The sequence below is a fragment of the Pipistrellus hanaki genome, assembly GCF_964339955.1.
Source record: "Pipistrellus hanaki genome assembly, chromosome: 1".
In the NCBI taxonomy this organism is placed as follows: domain Eukaryota; kingdom Metazoa; phylum Chordata; class Mammalia; order Chiroptera; family Vespertilionidae; genus Pipistrellus; species Pipistrellus hanaki.
Genome location: NC_140503.1, coordinates 68983811 through 69009546, shown reverse-complemented (window position 1 = coordinate 69009546; position 25736 = coordinate 68983811). Strand labels below are relative to the sequence as shown.

At 44.7% G+C, this 25736-nt stretch overlaps 2 protein-coding genes across 2 annotated transcripts in view; one reads left to right on the top strand and one right to left on the bottom strand.

The window, feature by feature from the left end:
• Nucleotides 1–1316: 1316 nt before the first annotated feature.
• Nucleotides 1317–25736, bottom strand: part of CHRM5 (cholinergic receptor muscarinic 5) — a 74015-nt gene continuing 49595 nt past the window's right edge. Inside the window, exon 2 of the mRNA XM_084861854.1 lies at nt 1317–3741. Coding sequence (XP_084717980.1) covers nt 2070–3659 — 1590 coding nt within the window. The 5' untranslated portion in view covers nt 3660–3741 and the 3' untranslated portion in view covers nt 1317–2069. The remainder of the gene's footprint in view (nt 3742–25736) is intronic.
• AVEN (apoptosis and caspase activation inhibitor) overlaps nt 13111–25736 on the top strand; it is a 144551-nt gene continuing 131925 nt past the window's right edge. The window contains exon 1 of the mRNA XM_084862073.1: nt 13111–13440. Coding sequence (XP_084718199.1) covers nt 13219–13440 — 222 coding nt within the window. The 5' untranslated portion in view covers nt 13111–13218. The remainder of the gene's footprint in view (nt 13441–25736) is intronic.

The window sequence follows — 25736 nt, the reverse complement described above, 5'->3', positions numbered from 1 at the left end:
TCTCTCTCTGAACAGTGAATGCCCAACATGGGCTTAAAGTGCTATTCCTCTCCTGGAGGGATTTTCATTTTTCTCAGGAACCCAAAGCCTTAACCTAAAAAACCCCCAACTGTTTACCTAGAGCTGGTGGAGCAGGTTTGCTCATGAAGTTACACCCTATTAGCATCACATAGGCCGGGAGCGCTCTCCTGGAGAACTGAGCCAATTAAGATTCTCTAGCAAATTCTTGGCAGGTGTCAACCTGCCCTCACAAAGGCTCAGCAGCTACATCGCTTCTAAGATGTTACACCTCAGCATTGGTCCCTACAGGGCTGGAGGGGTGCCCTGGGCTTCTGCTGCCCCGGAGCATTCTTGGGACTTAGTGAGAGGCAGGTTTGCCCTTCAGGTGTCCGGTGCAGCTCTCCTTTGCTCAAGTACATGCCTAGTTCCCAGGACAGCTAAGCTAGCTATTTTTACATCTCCTTAGCAAAGGAGGTTGAGAAAGAACTGGCCTATATTCTGTGAAATGACGTCCAGAGATTTTTAAACACTGCAGATACAGCCAACAGGTTAAATAAGGAGTCCCGTCTGACTCATCTTTAAATTTCTCCTCAGAGCTGCCCTGCTGCTTTCTTTGTGTATCTTTAATGACATGCACTAGTTTATAGTTTCAATTTCTTGCACATTGGTTTGTTTTCAAAATTATCAAAGAAACAGCTTAGATGCAGTTTGTTTATGTTCACAGATTTCAATTAAATTTGGCTTTAATAATCCTGATACTCTAATGTATGTTATGTTGATATAACTGATATATTTTTAATGGCTGTAGCCAGCTTCACCAGACTCAACTGTACTTTTCCAGACTTCTCATCCTTGACCATGAATTTGGAGTGGAATGAATAGTAAGTCATTTCTGAACCCTGATTCAAGAACCTATTTGAGAAAGTAATAAAACCTTTCCCCTGCTGTTCCTCCACAGTGAAGGGAGGCTGGAGGCTCCACAGGGACCTGCTTGTGCCTGGGAGTGAACTGGGGTCTGTGTGAAATGAGGGAAATGGGGGCCTGCTAAATGACCAAGGAATATGGGGTGAAACCAAATTTGTTTTCTACAATTTGCCTCAGGTTGGCCTTGCAAAGAGATTAGAAATAAAGACGGCTGAAAAACACTTTAAGAGAATCCAGAGGAATCCCCCAGAGAAGATCTTTAATCAGTGAAGCACTGTGTTAACAACTAGTCTTCCTAAGAACGGAACATGAATAAAATGGGCTTAAATGGGCACAAAATAGAATGCACAATATTTAAGGAAAAAAGGGGAAATCCCCACTGGTAAACCTACAATAAGTGACTGTGGAGACTGGAACATATTTATTAGCAGAATAGAGTCCCCTCTCTAGGATTGGGTGTGACCAGGCTTCAGCTCCATCCAGGCACAGGATTCTGAAAGGAAGGATGGGGGCCAGCTCGATTTCAGTGGATACCAGGAAATGGCATCAGTTGTAAAAGGGAATAGCAAGAGCTTTGCTCAGGTGTAGGGACAGGAAAACATACCACAGCGCAGAACACATAATAGCTGTATAATAAATACTTTGTGAATAAATACTGATTGCTTTATAAAGAAAGTCTTAAGAAGCCAGTTGAATACCACTCTTGTTAACAGGTAACACTTACATTCCCCTGGTTCTCACTGACACAAGACAACGTCATAGACACATACAGACTGCACAGAAGACTATGACATGTTTGCACAGGGGACACATTTCCAACCGGTCCCTGCTGTTCCCCACAGAAGGTTAGACAAAAGTGCCCTCAGTCACTCCACCGTGACCCAGCATTGACTCCCGCCTGTGAGGCCACGAGCCCGTTCACTTCAATGGCAAACTCCTTCGACATCAGGCAACCTCAGTCACAGACGGGAATAATTCAGTGGGGCAGCAGCTGTGGCAGCTGTGACTCCTTTCTATGGGCAGCAGATCTCAAGCCTTTACAGAGTTCTCAGGGACTCAAAATGACAGATGTCTTTTTTGAACACCAGCCAACCGGAATCAGGAAGTGGATGATGGTCATTCTCTTGAGGGGAGTTGGTAACTTTTCAGGGGAGCTTGCTGTTTCCCTGCCAGAACAATTTTTCTTCCACTTTTTTCTTTTTCCACCGGCAGAGGAGCAGCATCTTAAAGGTCTTCCGGAAGGTTCTGTTGCAGAGGGCATAGCAAATGGGGTTGACCGTGCTGTTGACATAGCACAGCCAGTAGCCCAGGTGCCACAGGGTGACGGGGACGCACTTGTCGCAGAAGGTGGAGACCAGGACCATGATGTTGTAAGGGGTCCACGTGATGATGAAGGCCAGCAGGATGGCACTCAAGGTCTGGGCCGCTTTCCTCTCTTTGACGAGGACCATTCTCTTCCGCTTGGTTATCTGGTGGCTGAGGTTGGGGTCCAGGCCTTTCGTGGAAGGGTCCTTGGACGCCGGGGAGGAGCAGGGCATGATTTTCACCTTGCGACAGCCGTTGTTGGCCTCCTGGGTCCCATCGGCTTTCACCACCAAGCGGAACTTGTAGGCCACACATTTCTGACTCTTGGGTCTGTGAGCAGCCGCGGGAGACAGGAAGTATTTTGGGGTGTCGCAGTCATTTCTGTCAGCTTGACCTTTCACAAAAGTTTCCTTGGTCTCTTCAGTCCCGAAGTCTTCCTGCGGGCCGTCCTTGGCCTGGCTCTTGTAGGCCACCTGGAAAACAGGGTCGGCACTGGGCTTGTCCTCATCCTCCGAGGAGGGGCAGCTGCTGCAGGTGGTGAGCTGCTCGGCTTTGTCCCACTCAGTGTTTGGGCCGGAGGCCTGGGCCGGCTTCCCGGGGGTGCTCCTGCGGGAGGACGACCAGGAGGCCTGGCTCCGCTCCCTCTGGGCCAGCGTGGGCCTCGGGCAGCCAAAGCAGCTCAGCAGAGCCTTGTGAGCTGGCTTTCTCGTCTCAGTTTCAGCTACAGAGTCAGAGCCCTGGAGGTCAGCAAGGTCCTTGGTCCGCTTCTCTGTTTCCCGGTAGATCCGGCAGTAGAGGATGGTCATGACGGAAACAGGAATGTAGAAGGCAGCAATGGCGGTGCCGAAGGTGATGGTGGGCTCTGAGAGGAACTGGATCTGGCACTCATCTGGGGGCACCGTTCGCTCCCCCACCAAGTACTGCCAGCAGAGGATGGCGGGGGCCCAGAGGATGAAGGAGATCAGCCAGGCCAAGCCAATCATGATGCCGGCCCTCTTGGGGGTACGTTTGGCCCGATACGTCAGGGGTCTTGTGATAGAAAAGTAACGGTCGAAACTGATCACCAGAAGGTTCATGACGGAGGCGTTGCTGGCCACGTAGTCCAGGGCAAGCCAAAGGTCACAGGCCAGACTCCCGAGGGCCCAGCGCCCCATGAGGATGTAGGTGGTGTAGAGGTTCATGGAGAAGACCCCGATGATGAGGTCTGCGCAGGCCAGGCTGAGCAGGTAGTAGTTGTTGACCGTCTTCAGCTGGCTGTTGACTTTGAAGGAGATCATGACTAAGACGTTGCCCACGGTGGTGATCAGGCTGACCACAGCAGTCACAGCGGCAATGGTGACGACTTCCCACAAGCCATGGCGTCCCAGAGGCCGGTGGCTCACCGGGGTGCCGTTGGCAGGAGTTGTGTTGTGGTAAGATTCTCCTTCCATCCTGGTGCGAGAATTTACATTAGGAGTGAGTCAGGTTCTCTACTGTCCTCTTGTTTACCTAACACCTCTTCTGGGACAGCATCTGGAAGAGAGGGAAATACATTATCTTCACTTGCCAGCATGAATTTCTTTCCCACTCATTGTTTATAAATTCTAACAAAATACTGAATGTGGTCCCATACATATTTGGGGCAAGATGATAAAATAAAATCTCTAAAGTTTTTTTTTTTAGAATTCTCACCCTAGATATTTTTAAAAATATGTTTTTATTGATTTTTTACAGAGAGGAAGGGAGAAGGATAGAGAGTTAGAAACATCGATGAGAAAGAAACACTGGGGATGTTCCCACAACCAAGGTACATGTCCTTGACTGGAATCAAACCGGGGACCCTTCAGTCCACAGGCTGATGCTTTATCCACTGAGTCAAACCGGTTAGGGCCACCCTAGATATTTTTATTTTTTATTTTTTTGAGAGAGAGGAAGGGAAAGAGCAAATGGGAGAGAGAGAGAGAGAGAGAGAGAGAGAGAGAGAGAGAGAGAGAGAGAGAGAGAGAGAGAGAGAAACGGTGATGTGAGAAACATCAATTGCTTCCCGTATGTGCCCCAACTTACAACCTTGTGGTGCACATAAGGACACTCTAATCAACTGAGCCACCTGGTCAGGGCAAATCTCTAAAGTTTTGAACATTTTTATAAGGGCATCCTGCCTTTGCTTATGATTAATGCCTGAGTGATTTTCATGTACAAGGGGCTGCTGCCCTCTTGTGGTTCTGAAAGGCAGTTTTTAAAATGAACTGGGATGAGAGCAATGGAAAGGGAAAGAGAACTGGATTGTTGGGGAGTATTAATGAAGAGAAAGCAGGTGACATTGTTACTTTCTACTGCAATAGCCTTAAGGTCAGACACTTTTTAAGCTCCTGGTGATAAGTATTTAGCCAATTCTACACTGGAGAGGAAGACAAGTTATATCAACTTTATAGTCCAATTATTTAGATTATTGAGTCTAATTATAAATTCAGTTATTATACATTATTGAGGCATTGTTGTGAGCCAAGACTGCATTATAAAACCTCACCCTGACTTAGTGCACAAACTCCCAGTGGGGAGCTGGTTTTCTTTTTCTTTCTTTCTTTCTTTTTTTTTTTTTTTTGGGAGCTGGTTTTCACTGAGAGTTTTGAAGTTTGTCCCATATGATAAGATGGTGACCCTCCCTTGGGCTATTTGCAATGCCATAGAAATGTTTTAAAATATCTTTCTAAAAAATTTATTTTGTATTTTTAAGATGATTTTTAAATTATAGTTGACATATTTTATTAATTTCAGGTAGACAACAGTGATTAGACATTTATAAAACTTATGAAGTGATCACCCTGATTAATCTAGTACCCATTTAACACCATACACAGTTATTACAATATTATTGACTATATTCCTATGCTGTACTTTATTTTTTTTTTATATTTGCATGATTTAAATTTTTTTAAAATTGAATTTATTGGGGGTGACATTGTTTAATAAAATCATTGGTGCAACTCTATAATACATCATTTTTTTTGTTGTTGCCATTTTGTGATTAACAGGTCTTTTATTGGTAGTAAACTAGAGCAAACTATCAGAATAATACATATGCAGTTTCAGTACACACAATAAAAGTTAGAGAAATCCAAAACCTGTATAAAACAGAACACGGGGAACCGTACATCTTAGATACAGCGGGAAAGGCCCTCTCCGCCCCTCACAGCTCGGGCTCTGCACCCCACAGAACTGAACCGCGTTCCCCAAATGAGAAATACAGACTTTAGAACCAAGTGGATGTAAGAAGGTTAAACACGTTTTTTCCTAAGAATCCTGCAGTGACTCAGAGGTGACCCTTCAGCTGGCAAAAGCACGCTTAAGGGAGGAAGAAGTGTGTGTGTGGGGGAATTAACTAGTATTCTGTAACCATCTTAATAATTCCTTATTTCCCAAACACTGCTTTCGTAACAGAAGTGTCGTACACTTGCACAAAAATTAATGAGTGTATAATACTTAATTTGTATATTGTATTATGTGTTCACCACCCAAATATCTATCTATTTATTTATTTATTTATTGTTAATTCTCACCCAAGAATATTTCTTCTATTGACTTTTAGAGAAAGTGGAAGGGAGGGAAGAAGGGAAGAGAGGAGGGAGAGAGAGAGAGAGAGAGAGAGAGACAGAGAGAGACAGAAAGAGAGAGAGAAAGATTGAAGTGAGAGAGACACATTGACTGGTTGCTTCTGGAACTCACCCTGACTGGGCCGAGGATTGCATCTGCAACCCTTGACTGGGAATCAAACCTGGGATCCTTCACTGTGTGGGTCGATGTTCTAACCATTGAACAACAATTGAACAATACTTTGACCCTACTGGCCAGGGCCAAATACCTGTTTAAAATCTGACTATAAAGTAATATGCTCTTTGTAAAAGTTGAAACAATATCCAAATATATAACTTGGAAAACAGAAGACTCTTCTAGTTCCGACTCGCAGAGGTAGCAGTGCTAACAGGTAAGTGCGTATTTCGACAGCTTTTCTTTATGCATATTAAACAACATTTAAATACAGTTATTTTTAAGTGGTTAAATTTTTTAAGTGGGTGAATTTTTAATATTTACACTCTGAATGTTGCTTTTTACTTAAAAAATCACCACAGACTTCTTTTGCATCAGTGTTTTTGGGATCAAAGAAATATATTTTTTGCATTATTTCATTTAATGGATATACTATAATTTATTTAATCAATTCCCCATTGATAAATTCCAAATCTAAAAAGAAAAATTTCTTTTCTAATTTAAAAATTTATGTACATGATAAGAGCTTCAATGGCTACACAAGGGAAAATGGTAAGAGATAGGTCTTCCTCCCACCTCTGACCTTCATACTCTCTTATGCCCCCTTTTCCAGAGGTAATCAGTTACCATTTCTTTTTTTTTAATGCCTTTTTATTGATTTCAGAGAAGATTCTAGAAGGGAGAGGGAGAGAGAGATAGAAACATCCATGATGAGAGGGAATCACTGATTGGCTCCCCTCTGCACCTCCCCTATAGGGGATTGAGCCTGCAAACCAATCATGTGCCTGTGGCTGGAATTGAACCTGGGACCCTTCAGTCCATAGGCTGGTGCTCTATCCACTGAGCCAAACCAGCTTGGACCAATTACCATTTCTTATCTTTCCTTCCAAACAAAAACGTGTGCATATAATACATATTTGGTGATATATGAAAATAGCATTACAGAATTCCAGGCACCATGGCATGATGATAGGAAGCTGAGAGAGGAGGCTTTTTGATGGCCCTCAGAGCGTGCTATGTGGCAATACCTGCTGGCTGGTTTTGACTTCTTTAGTAACAGTAATTGATATAAAGGTGAAAAATTTGTGAAGGATTATATATTTTTGTTTTATATTTTAAACTGTATCTTTAGATTTTTAAAATCTCAAATTCAATATGGCACTGAAGACATCGTCTTATAACAGAATCCAGATTCTCCCACCTTCCTCATCTTGCACCCTTCTCTTTCACATCCCGACTAATGCAGTCCAGTTTACCTATGAAATATTTCTCTTATTGGTCCCTTTCCATTCCTGCTGCTACCACACTGGTCCAGTTTCCTGTTATCTTATACCAAAAACTTCTTGGTATCACCAACATCCAAATGTTGGCAAAGTAAATCCCAAGAGTGCCAGGTCACCAGACACTGACTCACCAGAACCTGAAAAGACCAAAGTTACTTCATACCCTACAATTATCTGGGCAGATGCCATCACAGACTGTCTCCCAGTTGTCAGTACCAGGCTGTGCAGTGCAAGAATTTTCTTATTTCCTCCCCTCCTACCTTTCTTCCCTCCCTTTCCCCTCTCTCCCCCTCCTTTCTTTTTTTCTTTTCTTTTTTTTTTTTTTTTAATATTTTTATTGATTTTTTACAGAGAGGAAGGGAGAGAGATAGAGAGCCAGAAACATCGATGAGAGAGAAACATCGACCAGCCGCCTCCTGCACATCCCCCACTGGGGATGTGCCTGCGGCCAACGTACATGCCCTTGACCAGAATCGAACCCGGGACCTTTCAGTCCGCAGACCGATGCTCTACCACTGAGCCAAACCAGTTTCGGCTCCCCCTCCTTTCAATCAATATTTATTGACTGTCTATTACATGTTAGGCTCTAATGCTGGGGATACTATGGACAAGACCCTAGTGGGGGTGTAGATAAATATCTGGGGGTTGGTTCTGCATGCCAGAGTGCACATGTGAAGGGCATCTAACCCCGTCAAGTGATGGTGGGAAAACACTCTGAGGAAAAATTTCCAAGCCCAGACTTGAAACATGAATGGGCTTTAGCTAGGCAAAAGGGGTGGGTGGAGTTGGGGGAGAATGTTTCAGCCCCATCTGGGAAGAGCTTGTTTGTACGCCCAAAGCCCAAAGGCCAAAGGAGGCGCCCAGTCCTAGGAAGTCTGCGATGGGAGAGGTGAGCCCAGAGCGGTTGAGGGTGGGGTGAGAGGGACAGGAGTGGACCTGAGACAAGTCTGCTTTCTGGGAGAACTGTGTCAGCTGTTTCCAGACGCCTCACCTGCTCTGAAGGAGGTCCCGACATCCATGGTGCTGGGGAGACACAGTAAAATGAACTGACTGACTGATTGCTGAGCTGTTCGAATCAAGTCTTCAAAATAGAAATAACTGGTTTTTTGGAAGGATTTAATTCCCACTTAATTTTAGTGAGCAATTTATAACAGATAGATTGAGTGCATATTCTCTCTGACCTGATTCTCTATTTGCAAAAATAAGGAAATTGGACTATAAAATCTAAGATATTTACATTTCTATGGTTTTGTATTTTATGTAATATGGTGTATTTGTATTTGTCAACCTGATTAGGCTAGGTACCTAATTGCTTAGTCAAACAGCCATGTAGATGTTCCTGTGAAGGTATTTTCTAGATGTGAATAACATTTACATCAGTAGGCTTCAGGTAAAGCAGATTACCCTTCAGAATGTGGGTGAGCCACATCCAATCAGTTGAAGGCCATCGTGGAAAAGACAGGTTTGCCAAAGAGGAAGGCATTCTGCCTCCAGACTCCAGACTATGGCGCTGACTCCTGCTGGGACTTCTAGCCCTCTGGCGGCACTGCACATTGCAGACTTGCCCCCACAATTGCACGAACCAATTCTTTAAAACTTTCTTTCTCTTCCTATCTCTCTCTCTGATAAGCAGAATAAACTCGTTGATGCATGGAAAAGCAGTGCATTTAAAGTGGCGACATCATCTCATAATTATACACCTGAACCTGGCATTGGGAGCTTCCGGTCCAAATCACAGCTTTGAGCTACGGCTTTCAGCATAGTACTTACCCTCCCTAAATTTCAGACTCAAACTTTTAAAGTGGGGATAATAAAAAGTCATTACCTCATAGGAATATTTTAAGGATTAAATGAGATAATCCATGTGAAGTGTTTCTCAAAGTGCCTGACACGGCAATATTCATTACGAAGCTGCAAGCCATAAGGAGACTCTTCCTGCGGTGGGAATGGATCTGAGGTGTGGTCTATTAGGGGACAAAGTGGGATGAGACCACGAGGCAGTGCTTTGGTGTTTGAGGTACTGGCTGTGTGAGGTACTTTGTGGTGCAAGTGATAGGTCTCCCTTTAGTTTGTGCAGCTGGTGTTCTAGGGGCAGAGCAAATGCTCCCAACCAGCAAAACAATAACCTTGAAGAGAGCCAAGAGTAGCACAGTCTTCCTCAAAGTCTGCTCATTAAGACTATTTCACTATGCTTGATTGAAAAGAAAATGTTCCATGGTCAGTAAGTTGAGAGAATGCTGTATCCTATATAATAAAAGCATAATATGCAAATAGACTGAATGGTGGAACTGACGGGTTGGGCTGGCGAGCAGGTGGGGCTGGTGAACAAGAGAACAGGAGGCTCCAGTCCAGCCAAGTCACTTGCGAGAGGGGTGAGGGGGTTGAGAGAGCACTGATGGGATAGGGCAGGGGTGGGGGGTGGGGGGGAAGGGAGCGCAGCAGTGACTAGTGGCTCCTGCATGCCCCCTACTGGGGATCGAGCCCACAACTCCCAACTGGGAATTGAACCATCATGGGTTGATGCTCAACCACTGAGCAACACTGGCCAGATAACTTTTATTACAACATATTGTCATATTGTTTTATTATTATTGTCTAATTTTATTTACTTATTTAAATCCTCACCTGAGGGTATTTTTCACAGATTTTTAGAGAGCGTGGAAGAGAGAGGGAAAGACGGAGAGAGGAATATCAGTGTGAGAGAAACACGTCGATTAGTTGCCTCCTGCACAGACCCCGACCAAGGCCGGGGACAGGGGATGAGCCTGCAACTGAGGTACATGCCCTTGACAGGAATCGAACTTGGGACCCTTTGGTCCACGGGCCGAAGCTCTACCCACTGAGTCAAACCGGCTAGGGCTATTGCTGTCTAATTTATAAATTAAACTTTACCTTAGGTCTGTAGGTACAAAACAAAACAACAACAACAACCCCCCCCCCCCCCCCCCAGGATATAGGTTTCAGTACTATCCCCAGTTCCTGGCATTTGCTGGGGTCTGGAACACATCCCCTGCTGATAAGGGGGACAGCTGAGTGGTAGAGGCCGGATCCTCTTAAACACTAATGCTCAGGACAAGCTCCCACCACAAAAATGGTCTACCTCTAAATGTGCCCACGTTGAGAAACTCTTGATTTGTGCTAATGTCTGGCATGAGGTTTATATGTGGATGTTCATCTTGAGGAGAGCCCAAATCTGCGGTGTGCGTGAAACTTAATCTGTTTCTGCCTCACCCCCAACGAAGCCCTGATTGGCAGAAGTTTGCCCATTTCTGTGGTGTAACAGTTTCCACTGTGGCCCATTTCAAGATATCAAGTTTATGTAGTGACCATGGGATTAGGAAGAGACAATGTACCAAACCTTTATCAGTTCTGGCCACACAAGGGGGACAGGTTGTCCACTGGGTTCTTAAAAATAATATTCATATCCATCTATCTCCTGTTAGCTCCTTTATGGTGTGCAGAGAAAAGGATACAATGCTCTCCACTCGTCTCATTTTCCTGTTGTCTTAGCGTTTCTCTAGAGCACATGTGTCAAACACAAGGCCCGCGAGCCAAATCCAGCCCACCAGGCCTTGCAATGTGGCCCGCACCGCGCTGTCATCACTGCACTCCGCTGTCAGTTTATGACATTGTCAGTTTATGACTGTTCAGTAAACCATTCGGCCCGCGATTTAGGCTGGATTTTAGATTTTGGCCCCTTCTCTGATTGAGTTCGACACCCCTACTCTAGAGGTAGGATTACTTGAGTTCAATATGGGAATGAATAACTTAATCCTGAACACCGTGGTAAGTCTTAATTTTACAAGTAGAGACAAGGAAAGACTATTATTCTGCCCTGCTAGTGTGGCTCAGTGGTTGAGCATTGACCTATGAACCAGGAGGTCATGGTGTAATTCCAGGCCAGGGCACATGCCTGGGTTGTGGACTCCATCTCCAGTGGGGGGATGGGAGGGTGCATGCAGGAGGCAGTCAATCAATTATTCTCTCTCACCATTGATGTGCCCTTCCTCTCTGAAATCAATAGAAATATATTTTAAAAAATATTATCCTAACAACAGTCTCTCCTGCTTTCCCTCTCTTGACTAATGGCATCAACTATTTGGTCATTCAACCAAGAAACCTGGGCATCAATCTTAACTTTCTTATACCCCTCTGACCTTCCCAATGGACACAAAGTCCTGTTAATTCTTCAGTCTTCTATCTGTCCCTATTATCTGCCTCCTTGGCGCCTAACTTAATTCAGGCACTATTTGTGGCCTAGATTTTTCCAATGGTTTCCAAAATGCCTTTGCCTAGAATTCTTTTTTTTTTTTTTTATATATATATATTTTATTGATATTTTACAGAGAGGAAGAGAGAGAGATAGAGAGTTGGAAACATCGATGAGAGAGAATCATCGATCAGCTGCCTCCTGCACACCTCCTACTGGGGATGTGCCCGCAACCAAAGTACATGCCCTTGACCAGAATCGATCCTGGGACCCTTCAGTCCGCAGGTTGACGCTCTATCCACCGAGCCAAACCGGTTTTGGCTTTGCCTAGAATTCTAATTCTCCTCCACAGAATACCAACCGGGCAAACTCCTGCTCAAACCCCAGGCCCTGGCTTAAGGCTCTATTTCTCATGAAGCCTTGGGCAACTCCTCACTTAGGTATAGTTTGAATTTTCTTCCCCTGGGCCTTCACCTTAAGCCACCCACTGTACTCACCACTCTACTGCAATCATCTGTTTACAGGAGTACTTTTCTTGTGAGAAGTGAGCTATTTGAGGGCAGACATTTTTTTATTTTTTATTATTTTTTTTAATCTTCAGGACCTAGCACTGTGCCTGACACTGAGTAGACAACTAAAACAATGAATACATTGTGTGTGTGTGTGTGTGTGTGTGTGTGTGTGTTTAAGCCAGAAAAGACTGTGGAGGAAGAAAACACTTGTTTTACAACACTGATTGCATGATGGACATTTTAAGTCCTTGGTTTTATTTCATGTGATTTCTGCAATACAAAGTTAAAAATGACTTCCAAGTCACTTCCATGACTTCTTGTAACTAATTGCACTTTTCCGCTTGGTTAAAAATATAGACTGATCCATGAAATGGACTAGTTACTATTTACGTATAAAAGAAACCAAACATTAATAATGAGTCTCAAAAAATTCCTGCCGAGTAAGTGAAGCACCCGGCTAGACTGCCGTGAGTGAGAATGCTAGTTCCCGTTACCTAGCCCTGTTACACCAGGCGAGTTAACTTCTCTAGGGTTGTTTCCTCACATGCAAATGGGGGTAACAGGGCTGTTAGCGGGACTGCATGCCCATGTGCTCAGTAAGAGAGCGAAAGCAGTCACTCTGCAGGCACTCTCTTGAGGACTCAGGGCCTGGCCTCCCCATCACCAGTTTGGGGCCCATCTCTCCCCTCCTGGTTGCTGGCTGCAGCCCACACCACCTCTCCCCTGGGCCCTTCCGCCTTTTCCTCCACACCCGCTCTTTACCCCGAGTTCAGTACCTTTACAATTATATTCATTCTTAATAATCAGGAAATTAAACTGCAAAAGTAGTTTTATGCAAATACTCCCATATTTGTGTTGTGTGTGTGTGTGTGTGTGTATATATATACACACACATATATACATATATATACATATATATACTTATATATATATACCTATATATGTATTTTTTTTTTTTTCAAAAGCGAATTTATATTATACAAACTGTCCTATAACCTGTCCTTTCACTATCACTGTCCCTACTCCATACCACCCCGCCCCGCCCGGCTGCGGGCTCCCCCGGGGTCGGGCCGCCGTCGGAGCCCCCGGCCTCCCAGCCCGCGCCCGCCCCACCTGCCGCCCGCCGCCCCGCCCCGCCCCGCCCGGGCTCCGGGCCGCACGCCGCAGGCCCCGGCCCCTCGCGGCTCCGGCGCCGTTTCCGGTGGCCGGGCTCCCGCGCTCGCACCGCCGCGGCGGGCAGATGCAAGCGGACCGCGGCGCTCGGGGCGGCCACGGACGCCGGCCCGGCCGCGACCGGCCCGGCGGGGACCGCGACCGCGAGAGGGTGGCGGCGGCGGGCGGCGGCGGCGGGGACGGAGGCCGCCGGGGCCGCGGCCGGGGCTTCCGCGGCGGCCGGGGCCGAGGCGGCCCGCGGGGCGGACGCCGGGAGCAGGGAGGCCGCGGCGCCGGAGCCAGAGCGCCGGTAAGAGGCGGCGGTGGGGGGCCGGGCCGGGCCGGTGGGGTGCGGGTCGCGAGCCAGGAGCCGCGAATGGCGTCCCGGGCGCGCGGGGCGGGGGCGGCGCCTGCGCGGGGCGGGCGGGCACGTGGCACCCCGGGCGCCGCTCCCTCCGCCCGCCGGGCTGGCCGGGCGCACAGGGTCCTGGACCGGGCGGTGCTGGGGCTGGAAGCCTAGGGGCTGGCCGGCTTCGGGCGGGTGTCATGGGAGTGGGGGGGAGTGGGGCCAGGGCGTGGTCTGCAGGAGGTAACATTCCTGCTATTAGCAGAGAAGGGATTTTTAAACTTATTTTTTAGTCTGCTGAGGTCACTGTGCTATGCCTGGCACACCGTAGGCACAGAATAAATGTTTATAGAATGAAAGAATGGCCCCGATGGACCGGACTCAAAATTCTTGGGGATGGGATCAGATGCATAATTCTCCTTTATAAAGCGAAGTTCTCTTTTATTTTAGACTAGTGACCCGGTGCATGAAGTCCATGCACATTACAAGGGGGTTAATTACAGGAAATAATTTAATATTGCTATTTGCCCTTTATAATAAAAGAAAATTAGTAAAATGTGTGTGAAAATCTCCCTCCTGTCAGAATCTGGGGCGCACCCCGGGACCCAGAGTCAAGTCTCCACCCACCCACATGTACCTTAAAATCCTGTGAGACCCACACCCGGCTGGCCCTCCCCCAATTGGGCTGGGTCCAGACAGGCCAGTCCTACCCTTGTCCAGCCCTGCAGGGCAGGGGGCATAGCCTCAGGTCCTCTGGCCCAGACCAGGTTGGGGGGGGGGGGGGGGGGCGTGCCTTGAGGTTCTCCATCAAGCTCCATCAGGTGGGGGACATGGCCTGAAATCCCCTGTCAAAACTCAGACCAATTTAGTGTGCACATGTTACCTTTATAACAACATCATTTATATAGACATATAACTTTATATAACTATAACAACTTTATTTTTAAAGCAGCTTAAAGTTATTTAAACAACTTTATGTATTCGTTTAAATGTAACATCTTTAACTTGACAGGTTAATGGACTTGCCTACTGTCATAGCTAGTGGCAGAGCTGGGATATATTATACCGACTTGCCCTGGACTCCACTACATTTTATCTCTTAATTTTTGTGAACCAATCACCTCTTTACTGAGAACAAAGTAGACACTCCTTGTCTATAGGGATCATATTTTAATAGAAATTGTAGTAATGGTTCTTTTGGGACTTACTGAAGTGTCTGGTGCAAAGGCCTTTCTTTAATAACAACTGTCTTTATCTTGTTCAAGTGAGTGAATGAAAGTGCTTCTCTTGCATTTATCTCTGTGGAGCTAAATTGAGTAAAATGACGGCCTATCATTTAGAGGATAAATAATATTCTTTTCATTTTTGCTAATATTGTAATCCTTTCTGTTAAATTTTTAGGCTTTATCATTTTTGGAATGGTTTTTAAAGTCTCATATTATCTTTTAGGAGTTTCTCACTTCACAGTTTGATCCAATGTGTTAGTGCCTGTGAATGTGTGGCACCGTGCCTGGGGCATAACAGTTGCAGCCCCCACCACTTCTACCACTGTTACCACCACCGTAGTATTTTTTTTTGCGGGGGGGAGGGAGGAGAGGGAAGATAGGAAAGGCACTGGCATGCTCCCAAGAGGGAGTGTGCCCCACCATCATGTTTTCAGGCAAAGCCGGATGAAGAGATGTGGGAAAGATTACTCCTTCATTTTGGTTTGGGTTGTTGACCAGTAAGGTCCCTTCCACTTTCAGATTCTGAAGTACTGTTCACATTCAGGCTTGCTAAGAATAACATTATTGGTGCCTAAAGATTAGGTGGGACAAGATAGATGGCCTAACCTGAGACCTTCTTGTTCTCATATCTCATGGTGCATTTGTGCCAAAATGGGGATTGATTGAAATGATCAGAAAGAAGAAAAATCATAATACAGTCATAGCTGTGTAAGGACCAGTTGCCTAACTCTGGAATTTAGTACTGTTTACATACAGCCTTTGCTTTCTGTTTTAGACCGACCATCACACATACATGGGCTTGTAAATGGAAAATAAGACAAAATAAAACTAGATAAAAAAAAAAAACTTCTAGATACATAATACTCCAAGGTAACTTATTTTTTAATTTTTTTTTTATTTTTCTTTCTCTCCTCCCCCCCCTTTATTATCTGTGTACATATCTTACCATTGACTCCAAGGTAACTTAATTGAGTATATAGCATCTGCGAGTCTCTTGTTCCTAAATCAGTCCTGCAGATGGTACAAACCCAAAGACTGCAGAGTGTGAGTAAGCATTCTATATAATGAAACATGCTAAGTGTCTGGTTGTCCGGTCACTTTTTTCAACCAACGAAAGTGTAGTATGCTAATGATATGATAAGGCTGCTCAACAGCTCACTATGATGTACACGGACCACTAGGGGGCAGACACTCTGACCAGTAGATTAGTTTGCTGCAGGAATCTGGCCCATTGGGACTGAGCAAGAAAGGCTGGACATGCCCTGGAGCCCTCCCCAAGTCCCTCCTTGGCCCCAATCATGCACTGGTGGGGTCCCTCGCCCTGGCCTGCGGGATGGGGCCGAAACTGCCTGTCCAAAATCCCCTAAGGGTTCCTGGATTTCAAGAGGGCACAGGCCAAGCTAAGGGTCCCCACTGGTGCATAAATTAATGCATTAGGCCTCTAGTATATCGTAAGACTAATTATGATATACTAGAGCATGAGGTACTTGATGCAATCAATAACTTAAAAAAAAAACCCAAGACCCAGATATTGGGGTTTGTTAGTATTATATTCATCTTTGCGATGAGCTATTAGCAAAGAGAAAGTCAAGGCCTATTGGCTTTCTTTGGAATTTTCCCCATCTTTTCCTCCATATAGTTAATAATAATAATAATTCACAATTAATCAGCATCTGGTATGAGATGAGAAAACTTAGGCAGTTAAGTAACTCACAGTTAGGAGAGGTTAAATAATTTACCCTTTATCACTCAGCCAGCAAATTGCAAAACCTGGATTCAACCCAGGCATTTTGATTTGAGGACCTGTTCTTTCAATGACTACCCTAACCTGCCTCTGCAGTGACTTTGAGATTTGAAAAGGGGATGTGTGAAGGACTGTTGAGTGATGCTTTTCACATAACCTGTCTTATCCTGTTGTTTCGATATGGTTATAAGGCTTTAAGGTAATACTGATACCATCTTCAGTTATTGTGGATGTCAGATCTTAGCTTTCTTGCTCCATATCTATATGGCAGCTGCTTTTAATCATCTACACGAATAAAAGAGAAATATGTGAATTGACCGTACCTCCATGACACCTATCAGCCAATCAGGAGTGGGTATACAAATTAACCCAGCAAAGATGGTGGGTTAATTTGCATTGCAGGTGTGGAGTGGCTGGGCGGGGAGGGACACCTGCTATGAGAGGGAGGATGGGGGGCGGAGGGAGCTACAGGAGTGGTGCTCCGGCCCAGAGCGAAGACTTGCAGGCTCCCAGGTGGCCAGGAGCGAAACCAGGGGAAGAAAGGCCTATTCTTGCATGAATCTTTGTGCAACTGGCCTCTAGTCTATGATAATAAAAGGGTAATATGCTAATTAGACCAGATGTCCTTCTGGATGTCATTCTGGACGTCCTTCCTGACGAAGCAGGGGCCAGAAGGAAGCCAGCCAGGGTCTTGGGTGCCTGCAGGCAGCCCAAGGGAATCTGGCCCAGGTCCCAGGTGCCTGTGGTGGCTGGAGTGAAGTCAGCCCAGGTCCCGGGTGCCTGTGGGTGGCCCGACAGAAGCCAGCCTGGGTCCTGGGTGCCTGCCAGCCTCCAGAGGAGGGAAGCAGCCCGGGTCCCAGGTGCCTGCTGGAGGCTGGAGGAGGGAAGCCCGGGTCCAGGGAGCTGGAAGGAAGCTGTGCCGGCAGCCAGGGGAAGGAAGGCCTACTTTGAGCAAATTTTCATGCCTCTAGCCTAAGTGACCGAATGACTGGTGGACTGGTCACTATGACATGCACTGGCCACCAGGAGACAGATGCTCAGCTGACCAACAGGCACCAGACACAGGGCTCATGGCTGTCTGCCGCAGCCCAGAGACCGCAGTGGAGTGGCAGCAAGCCTACGGAGTGGCGGCGGCAGTGGCAGGTGCAGCGGGGCGGGAATAAGCAGGAGTGGCAGGCGGTGTTGGACTGCTGGTTTCGGCCCAATCCCCACAAGCTACGCCGAGGGGCCCCATGGGTGCACGAATCTGTGCACTGGGCCTCATGTGTTTTAATAGTTTACTAGAGGCCTGGTGCATGAAATTTGTGCCCTCGGGGGGCATCCCTCAGCCAGGCTGTGCTCTCGCAGTCCGGGGGCCCTCGGGGGATGTCTGGCTGCCGCGGAGACAGGAGAGGCTCCCACCACCTGCACTGCGTTCGCCAGCTGTGAGCCCGGCTTCCGGCTGAGCCGCCTCCCCCGTGGGAGTGCACTGACCACCAGGGGGCACTTCCTGTGTTGAGTGGGATTGGGCCGAAACCGGTTCTGCGACATTCCCCAAGGGGTCCCGGATTGTGAGAGGGTGCAGGCCAGGCTGAGGGACCCCACCAATGTATGATCGGGGATGCAGGAAGTTGGCCAGCTGCGGAGGGACCGTGGGAGGGTTCCAGGTTGTGTTCTACCCATCTCGCTTAGTTCCAATCGGCCAGACCCCAGCAGCAAGCTAACCTATGGGTCGGAGTGTCTGCCCCCTGGTGGTCACTGCACGTCATAGTAACTGGTCAACCAGTCGACTGTCTGCCCCCTGGTGATCAGTGCACATCATAACAAGTGGCTGAGCAGCCTTATATCATTAGCATATTATACTTTGATTGGTTCAATGGACGACTGCACATTTAGCATATTAGGCTTTTATTATATAGGATGTCTAATAAAAGATAAAGTAGCTGTTTAGAACTGCATCAAGGAAGGTAGTAATTGGAGGCATTTTTTTTTTCTTACCAAAAGTTTGCTTTGCAGACAATAGTGTAAACCCTTTGCCTGAGGATTTGACATTTGATATTTTTTTTGCTACTATTTCACTCAGTAAAAGGAATCTCTGACTTTGATGTTCAAGTTTACTATGAACCTGGATGAAGACAGATGTCAAATCACAGTTCCTGGCAGGTTTCTAAGGCACTTTCCCCTTCATTGTTGCTGGAAGGAGTCACCCTTATAGTGTCAGACAGAGATGAAAAGCTCAAACTAAATGACAGCCTCTAGACTACATTTCTTTCTTTTTTTTTTAAAGAAAGATTGAAGCACTTTTGGTTAAAAGCTGAATGTGTATCCCCCCCAAAATTGCTTTAAGATTAACTCTTCAAAACCCAACCCATGAAATTGACTCTCCTGTTGCAAACTGCTGCTCAGATACTAGAGCTATTTTGGTATCCTTATCCTTTCTAATGTGTCTCATTTTGAGGTTTCTTTTTCTTTTTCTTTTTTTTTAAATTTAATTTAATTTTATTGATTTTTACAGAGAGGAAGGGAGAAGGATAGAGAGTTAGAAACATCAATGGGAGAAAAACATTGATCAGCTGCCTCTTGCACACCCCCCACTGGGGATGTGCCCGCAACCAAGGTACATGCCCTTCCCTTGACTGGAATTGAACCTGGGACCTTGAGTCCGCAGGCCGACGCTTTTTCCACTGAGTTTATGTGTTTTAATTCTGCATCTCCTACAGAACTTAAACCAGAGCAAGGTTTGTTTTTCTTACCGTCATTTCACTTATATATTTCCATTATTTAAAAAAAAAATATTTTTATTGATTTTTTAGAGAGGAAGGGAAAGGGATAGAGGGTTAGAAACACTGATGAGAGGGAAACATGGATCAGCTTCCTCCTGTACACCCCCTACTTGGGATCAAGCCTGCAACCAAGGTACATGTCCTCGACCAGAATCAAACCTGAGACCTTTCAATCCATGGCCCGATGCTCTGTTCACAGAGCCAAACTGGTCAGGGCCGTATTTCTATTAATGACACAGCTAACTCATTCTTAAAACTTTCTGCTTGTATTCTGCCTGAACTATTTTTTGATAAATTATGTATGATTCTGTACTTTAACATTTCCAACATTTTAAGGTTCAGATAGTTTTAGAATATAAAATTTCCAGCATATTGTATATATAGACATTAAATGGAACCATCACATCATTGCTATGCCTGGATAGAGTCTAAATACTTTATTTCATAGTCACAGTCATTCATTTAAGAATCATATTCAGCTATTTAACAATGATAAGGTTTACATGATTTCTTATTCCTTTTAACTTGTGTTAAAAAATTTATCTTTATTGTTGAAAGTATTATAGTCGTCTTCTTCTCCCCCCACGCTGACCTCCGCTATTCTGCCCCCATTCCCCCAGACCTTCACCACACTATTATTGTCTGTGTCCATGGGTTATGCATATATGCACATAATTAGCTTGTGTTTTAATTCTGCACCTCCTACAGAACTTAATGTAATATACAGGGTGGGGCAAAAGTAGGTTTACATTTATGAATATGGAAAATAACAATAATAATATAAAAATAAGCTTTTTTGTATACTCATAACTGTAAACCTACTTTTGCCCTACTCTGTATTTTTGAATTAAAACATTTTATTTTAATTTTATTTTTTTAAATTTAATAAATCTTTATTGTCCAGATTATTACATTTGTTCCTCTTTTTCCCCCTATAGCTCCCCTCCACCCAGTTTCCACCCACCCTCGGTCCTTACCCTCCTCGCACTGTCCTCATCCACAGGTGTATGATTTTTGTCCAGTCTCTTCCGGCACCCCCACACCCTTTTCCCCCTAAGAATTGTCAGTCCACTCCCTTTTTATGCCCCTGATTCTATTATATTCACCAGTTTATTCTGTTCACTTGATTTTTTATTCACTTGATTTTTAGATTCACTTGTTGATAGATATGTATTTGTTGTTCATAATTTTTATCTTTACCTTTTTCTTCCTCTTCTTAAAGAATACCTTTCAGCATTTCATATAATACTGGTTTGGCGGTGATTAACTCCTTTAGCTTTTTCTTATCTGTGAAGCTCTTTAGCTGACCTTCAATTCTGAATGATAGCTTTGCTGGGTAGAGTAATCTTGGTTGTAGGTTCTTGCTATTCATCACTTTGAATCAGGGGTCTTCAAACTATGGCCCGCGGGCCACATGCAGCCCCCAGGGGAGTCTGATCCTGCCCGCCAGGTTTTTTGGGCAGTGAGCGCAGCCAAGGTGTTACAGTAGGGATTAGTAGTTCATATAGTCCGGCCCTCCAGCTCTCTGAGGGACCGTGATCTGGCCCCCACTTTAAAAAGTTTGAGGACCCCTGCTTTGAATATTTCTTGCCACTCCTGTCTGGCCTGCATAGTTTCTGTTGAGAAATCAGTTGACAATCGTATGGGTGCTCCCTTATAAGTAACTAACTGTTTTTCTCTTGCTGCTTGTAAGATTCTCTCTTTGTCTTTTGCCCTTGGCATTTTAATTATGATGTGTCTTGGTGTGGTCCTCTTTGGATTCCTTTTGTTTGGGGTTCTGTGCGCTTCCTGGACTTGTAAGTCTGTTTCTTTCACCAGGAGGGGGAAGTTTTCTGTCACTCTTTCTTCAAATAGGCTTTCAGTATCTTGCTTTCTCTCTTCTTCTGGCACCCCCATAATGTTGGTACACTTGAAGTTGTCCCAGAGGCTCCTTACAGTATCTTCATATTTTTGGATTCTTTTTTCTTTTTGCTTTTCTGGTTGAGTGTTTTTTGCTTCTTTGTATTTCAAATCTTTGGCTTGATTCGTGCAAGCCTCTAGTCTGCTGTTGGGTCTCTGTATAATATTTTTTATTTCAGTTAGTGTATGCTTAATTTCTAGTTGGTCCTTTTCATATCCTTGAGTGTCTAACTAAATTTATCGACCTTTTCTAGGAAATTCTTGAAAAACCTTATAACCGTGGCTTTGAACTCTAATCCAGTCATTTGTTTTCCTCCATTTCTTCCATTTGTGACATGTTTCTTTGTCTCCGCATTTTGGCTGCTTCTCTGAGTTGATAGAGTGGCTTTGTGTGCTAGGTGTCCTATAGAGCCTAGTGGCTCAGCCTCCCAGCTACCTGAGGTGGACACTGTTGGTGTACCACTTTGTGGGCTGTGTGCACCATCTTACTGTAGTTAAGCCTTGAATGTTGTTGGTATCACTGGGAGGAATTGACCTCCAGGCCAATTGGCTGTGAGGATAAACTTTGTCTACTGTGGGAGAACTTCTGTGCTGGAGACACCTTTATTAGACAAGACCTGCAAAAGCCTCTGTGCTCAGCTTGGATCGTGTTAAGTCTCAGGGCAGAGGAGATAGCAATGGTTTCCCGTCAGCCCTGCCCTAAGAGGCCCCTGGGTCTCAGTGGTAATCACTGCAAGCACCTCTGAGAGAAAGCCGCCCTTGAGTTCCGCCTATGCCCAGACAGTCCAGTTTCTCCCCGAATGAGTCTGGGTCCCCAGAGTCTCGTCTTCAGTTGCCCACCTTCTCTGTGAATGTGCCTCAGTACCTCTGCCTTCTGCAGTTCCTCTGAGTCTCAGTGTGCTTTTCTCTTTCCGGACAGTCCAGTTTCACCCTGTGAGCCCTGTTTGTAGCTGAGTGGCGCTCCCCCTGTGGGAACGCACTGACCACCAGGAGGCAGCTCCTGTGTTGAATGTGGTCAGTGTGTGCCATAGCGACCAGTCATTCCACAGTTCAGGCGATTTCATATTAGCCTTTTATTATATAGGATTGCCTGGATGAGATAGAATTTAGCATCAGTTGTTTTCCTAATTTTTGTTTTTATAGATGTAAGCACTGAGAAACATTGGTAGATGGTAATGGTTGGAGTTTCATTATATGTGTCACTTCATTCTTTGAATATTTTTCTAATTGTATGCCAAAATAATTATTATAAAAAATGTTAATGATTTGTCAGCTGTCAACTGGATTAGGTTCTCCTTCAATTTTGTTGAAAGCAAGGATTGGAAATTATATGATTTGCAGAAGGACCTGTTACTTTGTCTTTAGAATTATACTCTCTCAATATCTGTGCCTATTTTTAAAATGACCTCTTTGCTTGGGGACTCAGGGAACACACCATAGTCGGAGTGAGACTAGCTGAGAAGGGTTTTTTTTAGAGGGAGGGTGTTTCGAGGGGAGTTGGGCTGTGCACCATTTGTAGACTATGGTTTCCAGTTATTTGTCATTCTTAACAGACACAGTCTCTGCTAGGATGGAAAATGGCAAGCTCTTAATTTGTGTTTCCTGGAGAATTAGATACTAGCCCGTTGGTGCTCTTTCCTGTGATTATTTCCCCCTGTACCGGGCGGCTGATCTCTGAAGAGGTCAGGTAGCTCATCTGACCCTAAACACACCACAGCACAACTTTCTAGCATTGTTTTTATTTTTTTATTTTTATAGAAATTAAGTTATTGTAAAGGTGTTTTCTATTCAGATGGCACTATTCCCAGATGCACTTTGAAATATCAAAGGAAGAATTAAAGACCATACTGACCACAATTATTTCTATTCTATAGAAGCTACCGGTTAAACTTATTATTGGGGCATTAGATTCATTCCTTTTGAAATTTCATTTTCTTTTGCTAGCAGTCATATGCGTGGTTGTGTGTGTGTGTGTGTGTATGTCTGTGTGTGTATGTATTTTGAGGTGCCAAGAGTAAAGACATTATACTTTTTTTTTCTTTTTGATGCAAATAATTAAAAATTTGGTTTTGTCTGAAAAAGGAGTACTAGGTAGATATATGTTATAGATATTTCACTTTTGAGTGGATTTTGTCAGAGGATGTTGGGAAAAAAAATACAAACCAATGTGCTTAATTTTATCCTGATGTTGCTAGGATGATGTTTTCAGAATTTGACCAACCTGATGTCAGTCAGCCTTAACTTGCTAAAAAGACAATTTTTGTAAAGAACACCGCTCCCAGCTCTTGGTATGTGCACCCAGGATGAAAATGAAAAACTACGTAGGAGATTGATAGAGTTACCTGTTGTATACTAAGTCCTACATTTGTGTCCTCTTGCTATTAAGTACTGATATAAACATATCTGATCCCTATTTCTTTCTTTCTTTTTTTTTTTTATAAAATATGTTTTTATTGATTTTAGAGAGAGGAAGGGAGAGGGGGAGAGAGACAGAGAGAGAAAATGGGTGAGAGAAACATCGCATCCATCAGCTGCCTCCTGCATGCCCTCAACTGGGGATTGAGCCCATAATCCAGGCATGTGACCTGTGGGGGAATCCAACTGGTGACCTCTTGGTGCATAGGTTGATGCTCAACCTCTGAGCTACCACAGCCAGGGCTGATACCTATTTCTTTTAACACCAAGTCAAACTTATGTTGTGGGATAGTTAACACTCTTTAAAAAAAAGTCAATTTCAGAGAGGGGGAGAGAGAGAGAGAAACATCAATGATGAGAGAGAATCATTGAGTAGCTGCCTCTTGCACGCACCCTACTGGGGGGTTGAGCCCACAACAGGAGCATGTGCCCTTGACCAGAATTGAACTTGGGACTCTTCAGGCCACAGGCTGACGCTCTATCCACTGAGCCAAACCAGCTAGGGCAGTAACCACATTTTAATGTAATTAATCTAAGTAAAGCATCATGGGGATGACAGGACTGTTACCAAAAATCCACATATCAATGGGTTACCAGTGCTGTGATTCCTCCATTTTGGTATTTAACTGTGAACAGTTACTAATGCTGAGAGATTTTGTTAATGGGTGTGTTTTCTGTGAAATAGTCGCCATAGTTAGATTTTGATCATCTTTGGTATAAAAGGAACAATTACAGCTGCATTTTGGGAAAAATTTAAAATATCTAGTATTCCTTCTCAAAGTCTAATGTGGTGTGAATTTCATTTAAGTAGAGGATTTGGAATCTGTGGTTCTGTTGAGTGTGAATCTCAAGTTCACATCCCAGTGGTTGGAATGATATTGAGGAGTAGGCTATTTCACCCTCATGCTTTCCTTTTGCCACAAGGCTGGCAATAAAATAACATGTCCTTGTTTAATATATGGGCTTATTAGAGCCTAGTCTTATATTATTGAGGAAGGCTTAACCCCTGTTGCAGATTCATAAACTCCAAGTCCTTTCAAAGAAGTTATAAGTTTTCTGGGAGCAAAGGTTGCTGAAAATGAGTATTTTCCTGAAGACAAAGTTTGGCTTCCAGTTTTCCCTTACCATTCTTCACCAAGCTCCCAGGTTATGTTTTAGCTTGTTGCTGCTTTTCTATGTCAGCATGATTTTGTAGAGCAATTCCTATTAAGTTTTTAGAAAGTATTTTTCTCTTCACAGCCAAGAGAATCATTGAATTAAGAGGCGACCAGAAAACATTGTTTGAAGAGCACATATTTTCCATGCATTGGAAGGAGAAGTTAAGCAGCCCAGTTGATTTGTTTTTCAGTTTGACAATGTGGAAGTAGACTGAGAGGAGGTGGCGTTTAGATAGACCTGGTGGGGAGTGGAGCTCAGGTTTGCACCTCACCAGTTTTCCACGTGGCTTCCTGGTGGGCAGGGTGCGAGGAGAAGGTGCTGTTGGACCTCGAGGATGAAGGTTCACTCTGGGGGGTGGCACCATGGCGACCCCTAGCTTTAGTGTTAGACTTGGAGAATTATGATCAGGGAGTAGTTTTCTCCTCCCTGCTTGTTTTCTCCTCCCTGCATCCCCCTGCACCCCCATCCACTGGAGCCTCTATAATTCATAGACAAGTAAATAACCAGGGTATAACTTCTCAGGCCTACTAAGTATTCTGCGTTTTATTTGTCTTTCTTCCTCCCCCGCCCCCACCTGTGTTTTTTAAAAATCTTTCTTTCAGGGGGAGATATCACACGATGGTCAATGATGATATTTTGGAGTCTAATAGACTGGTTAGAATCCTACCTCCCAAGCCCTCAGATGATCGCTTTAGTTGGACAGGCCAAGTACCTGTCCCTTTTCCTCCCGTCTGTCTTTCCACACATGCATGTACTATACTTTTTAAAATAAAGATTTAAAAACATCTTTAAGAGGAAATGGTAGACATGATGTCACTTTACCCTTAAACACTTAAGTGTGTATTTCCCCAAAGCAAGGGAAGTTCTTACATAACCATAGCACAGCTATCAAAATCAGGAAATCAACATTGAGATAATACTATTATCTGTCCTTACTGAAATTTTGCCCATTGACTCAGTAACAGCCTTTATTAGGCTTTGAATCTTGAGGTAATGAATACAGCTGTAGGAGAATTAGAGACTCATTATGGCAGGTACCATGGCATCCTAGCTAGT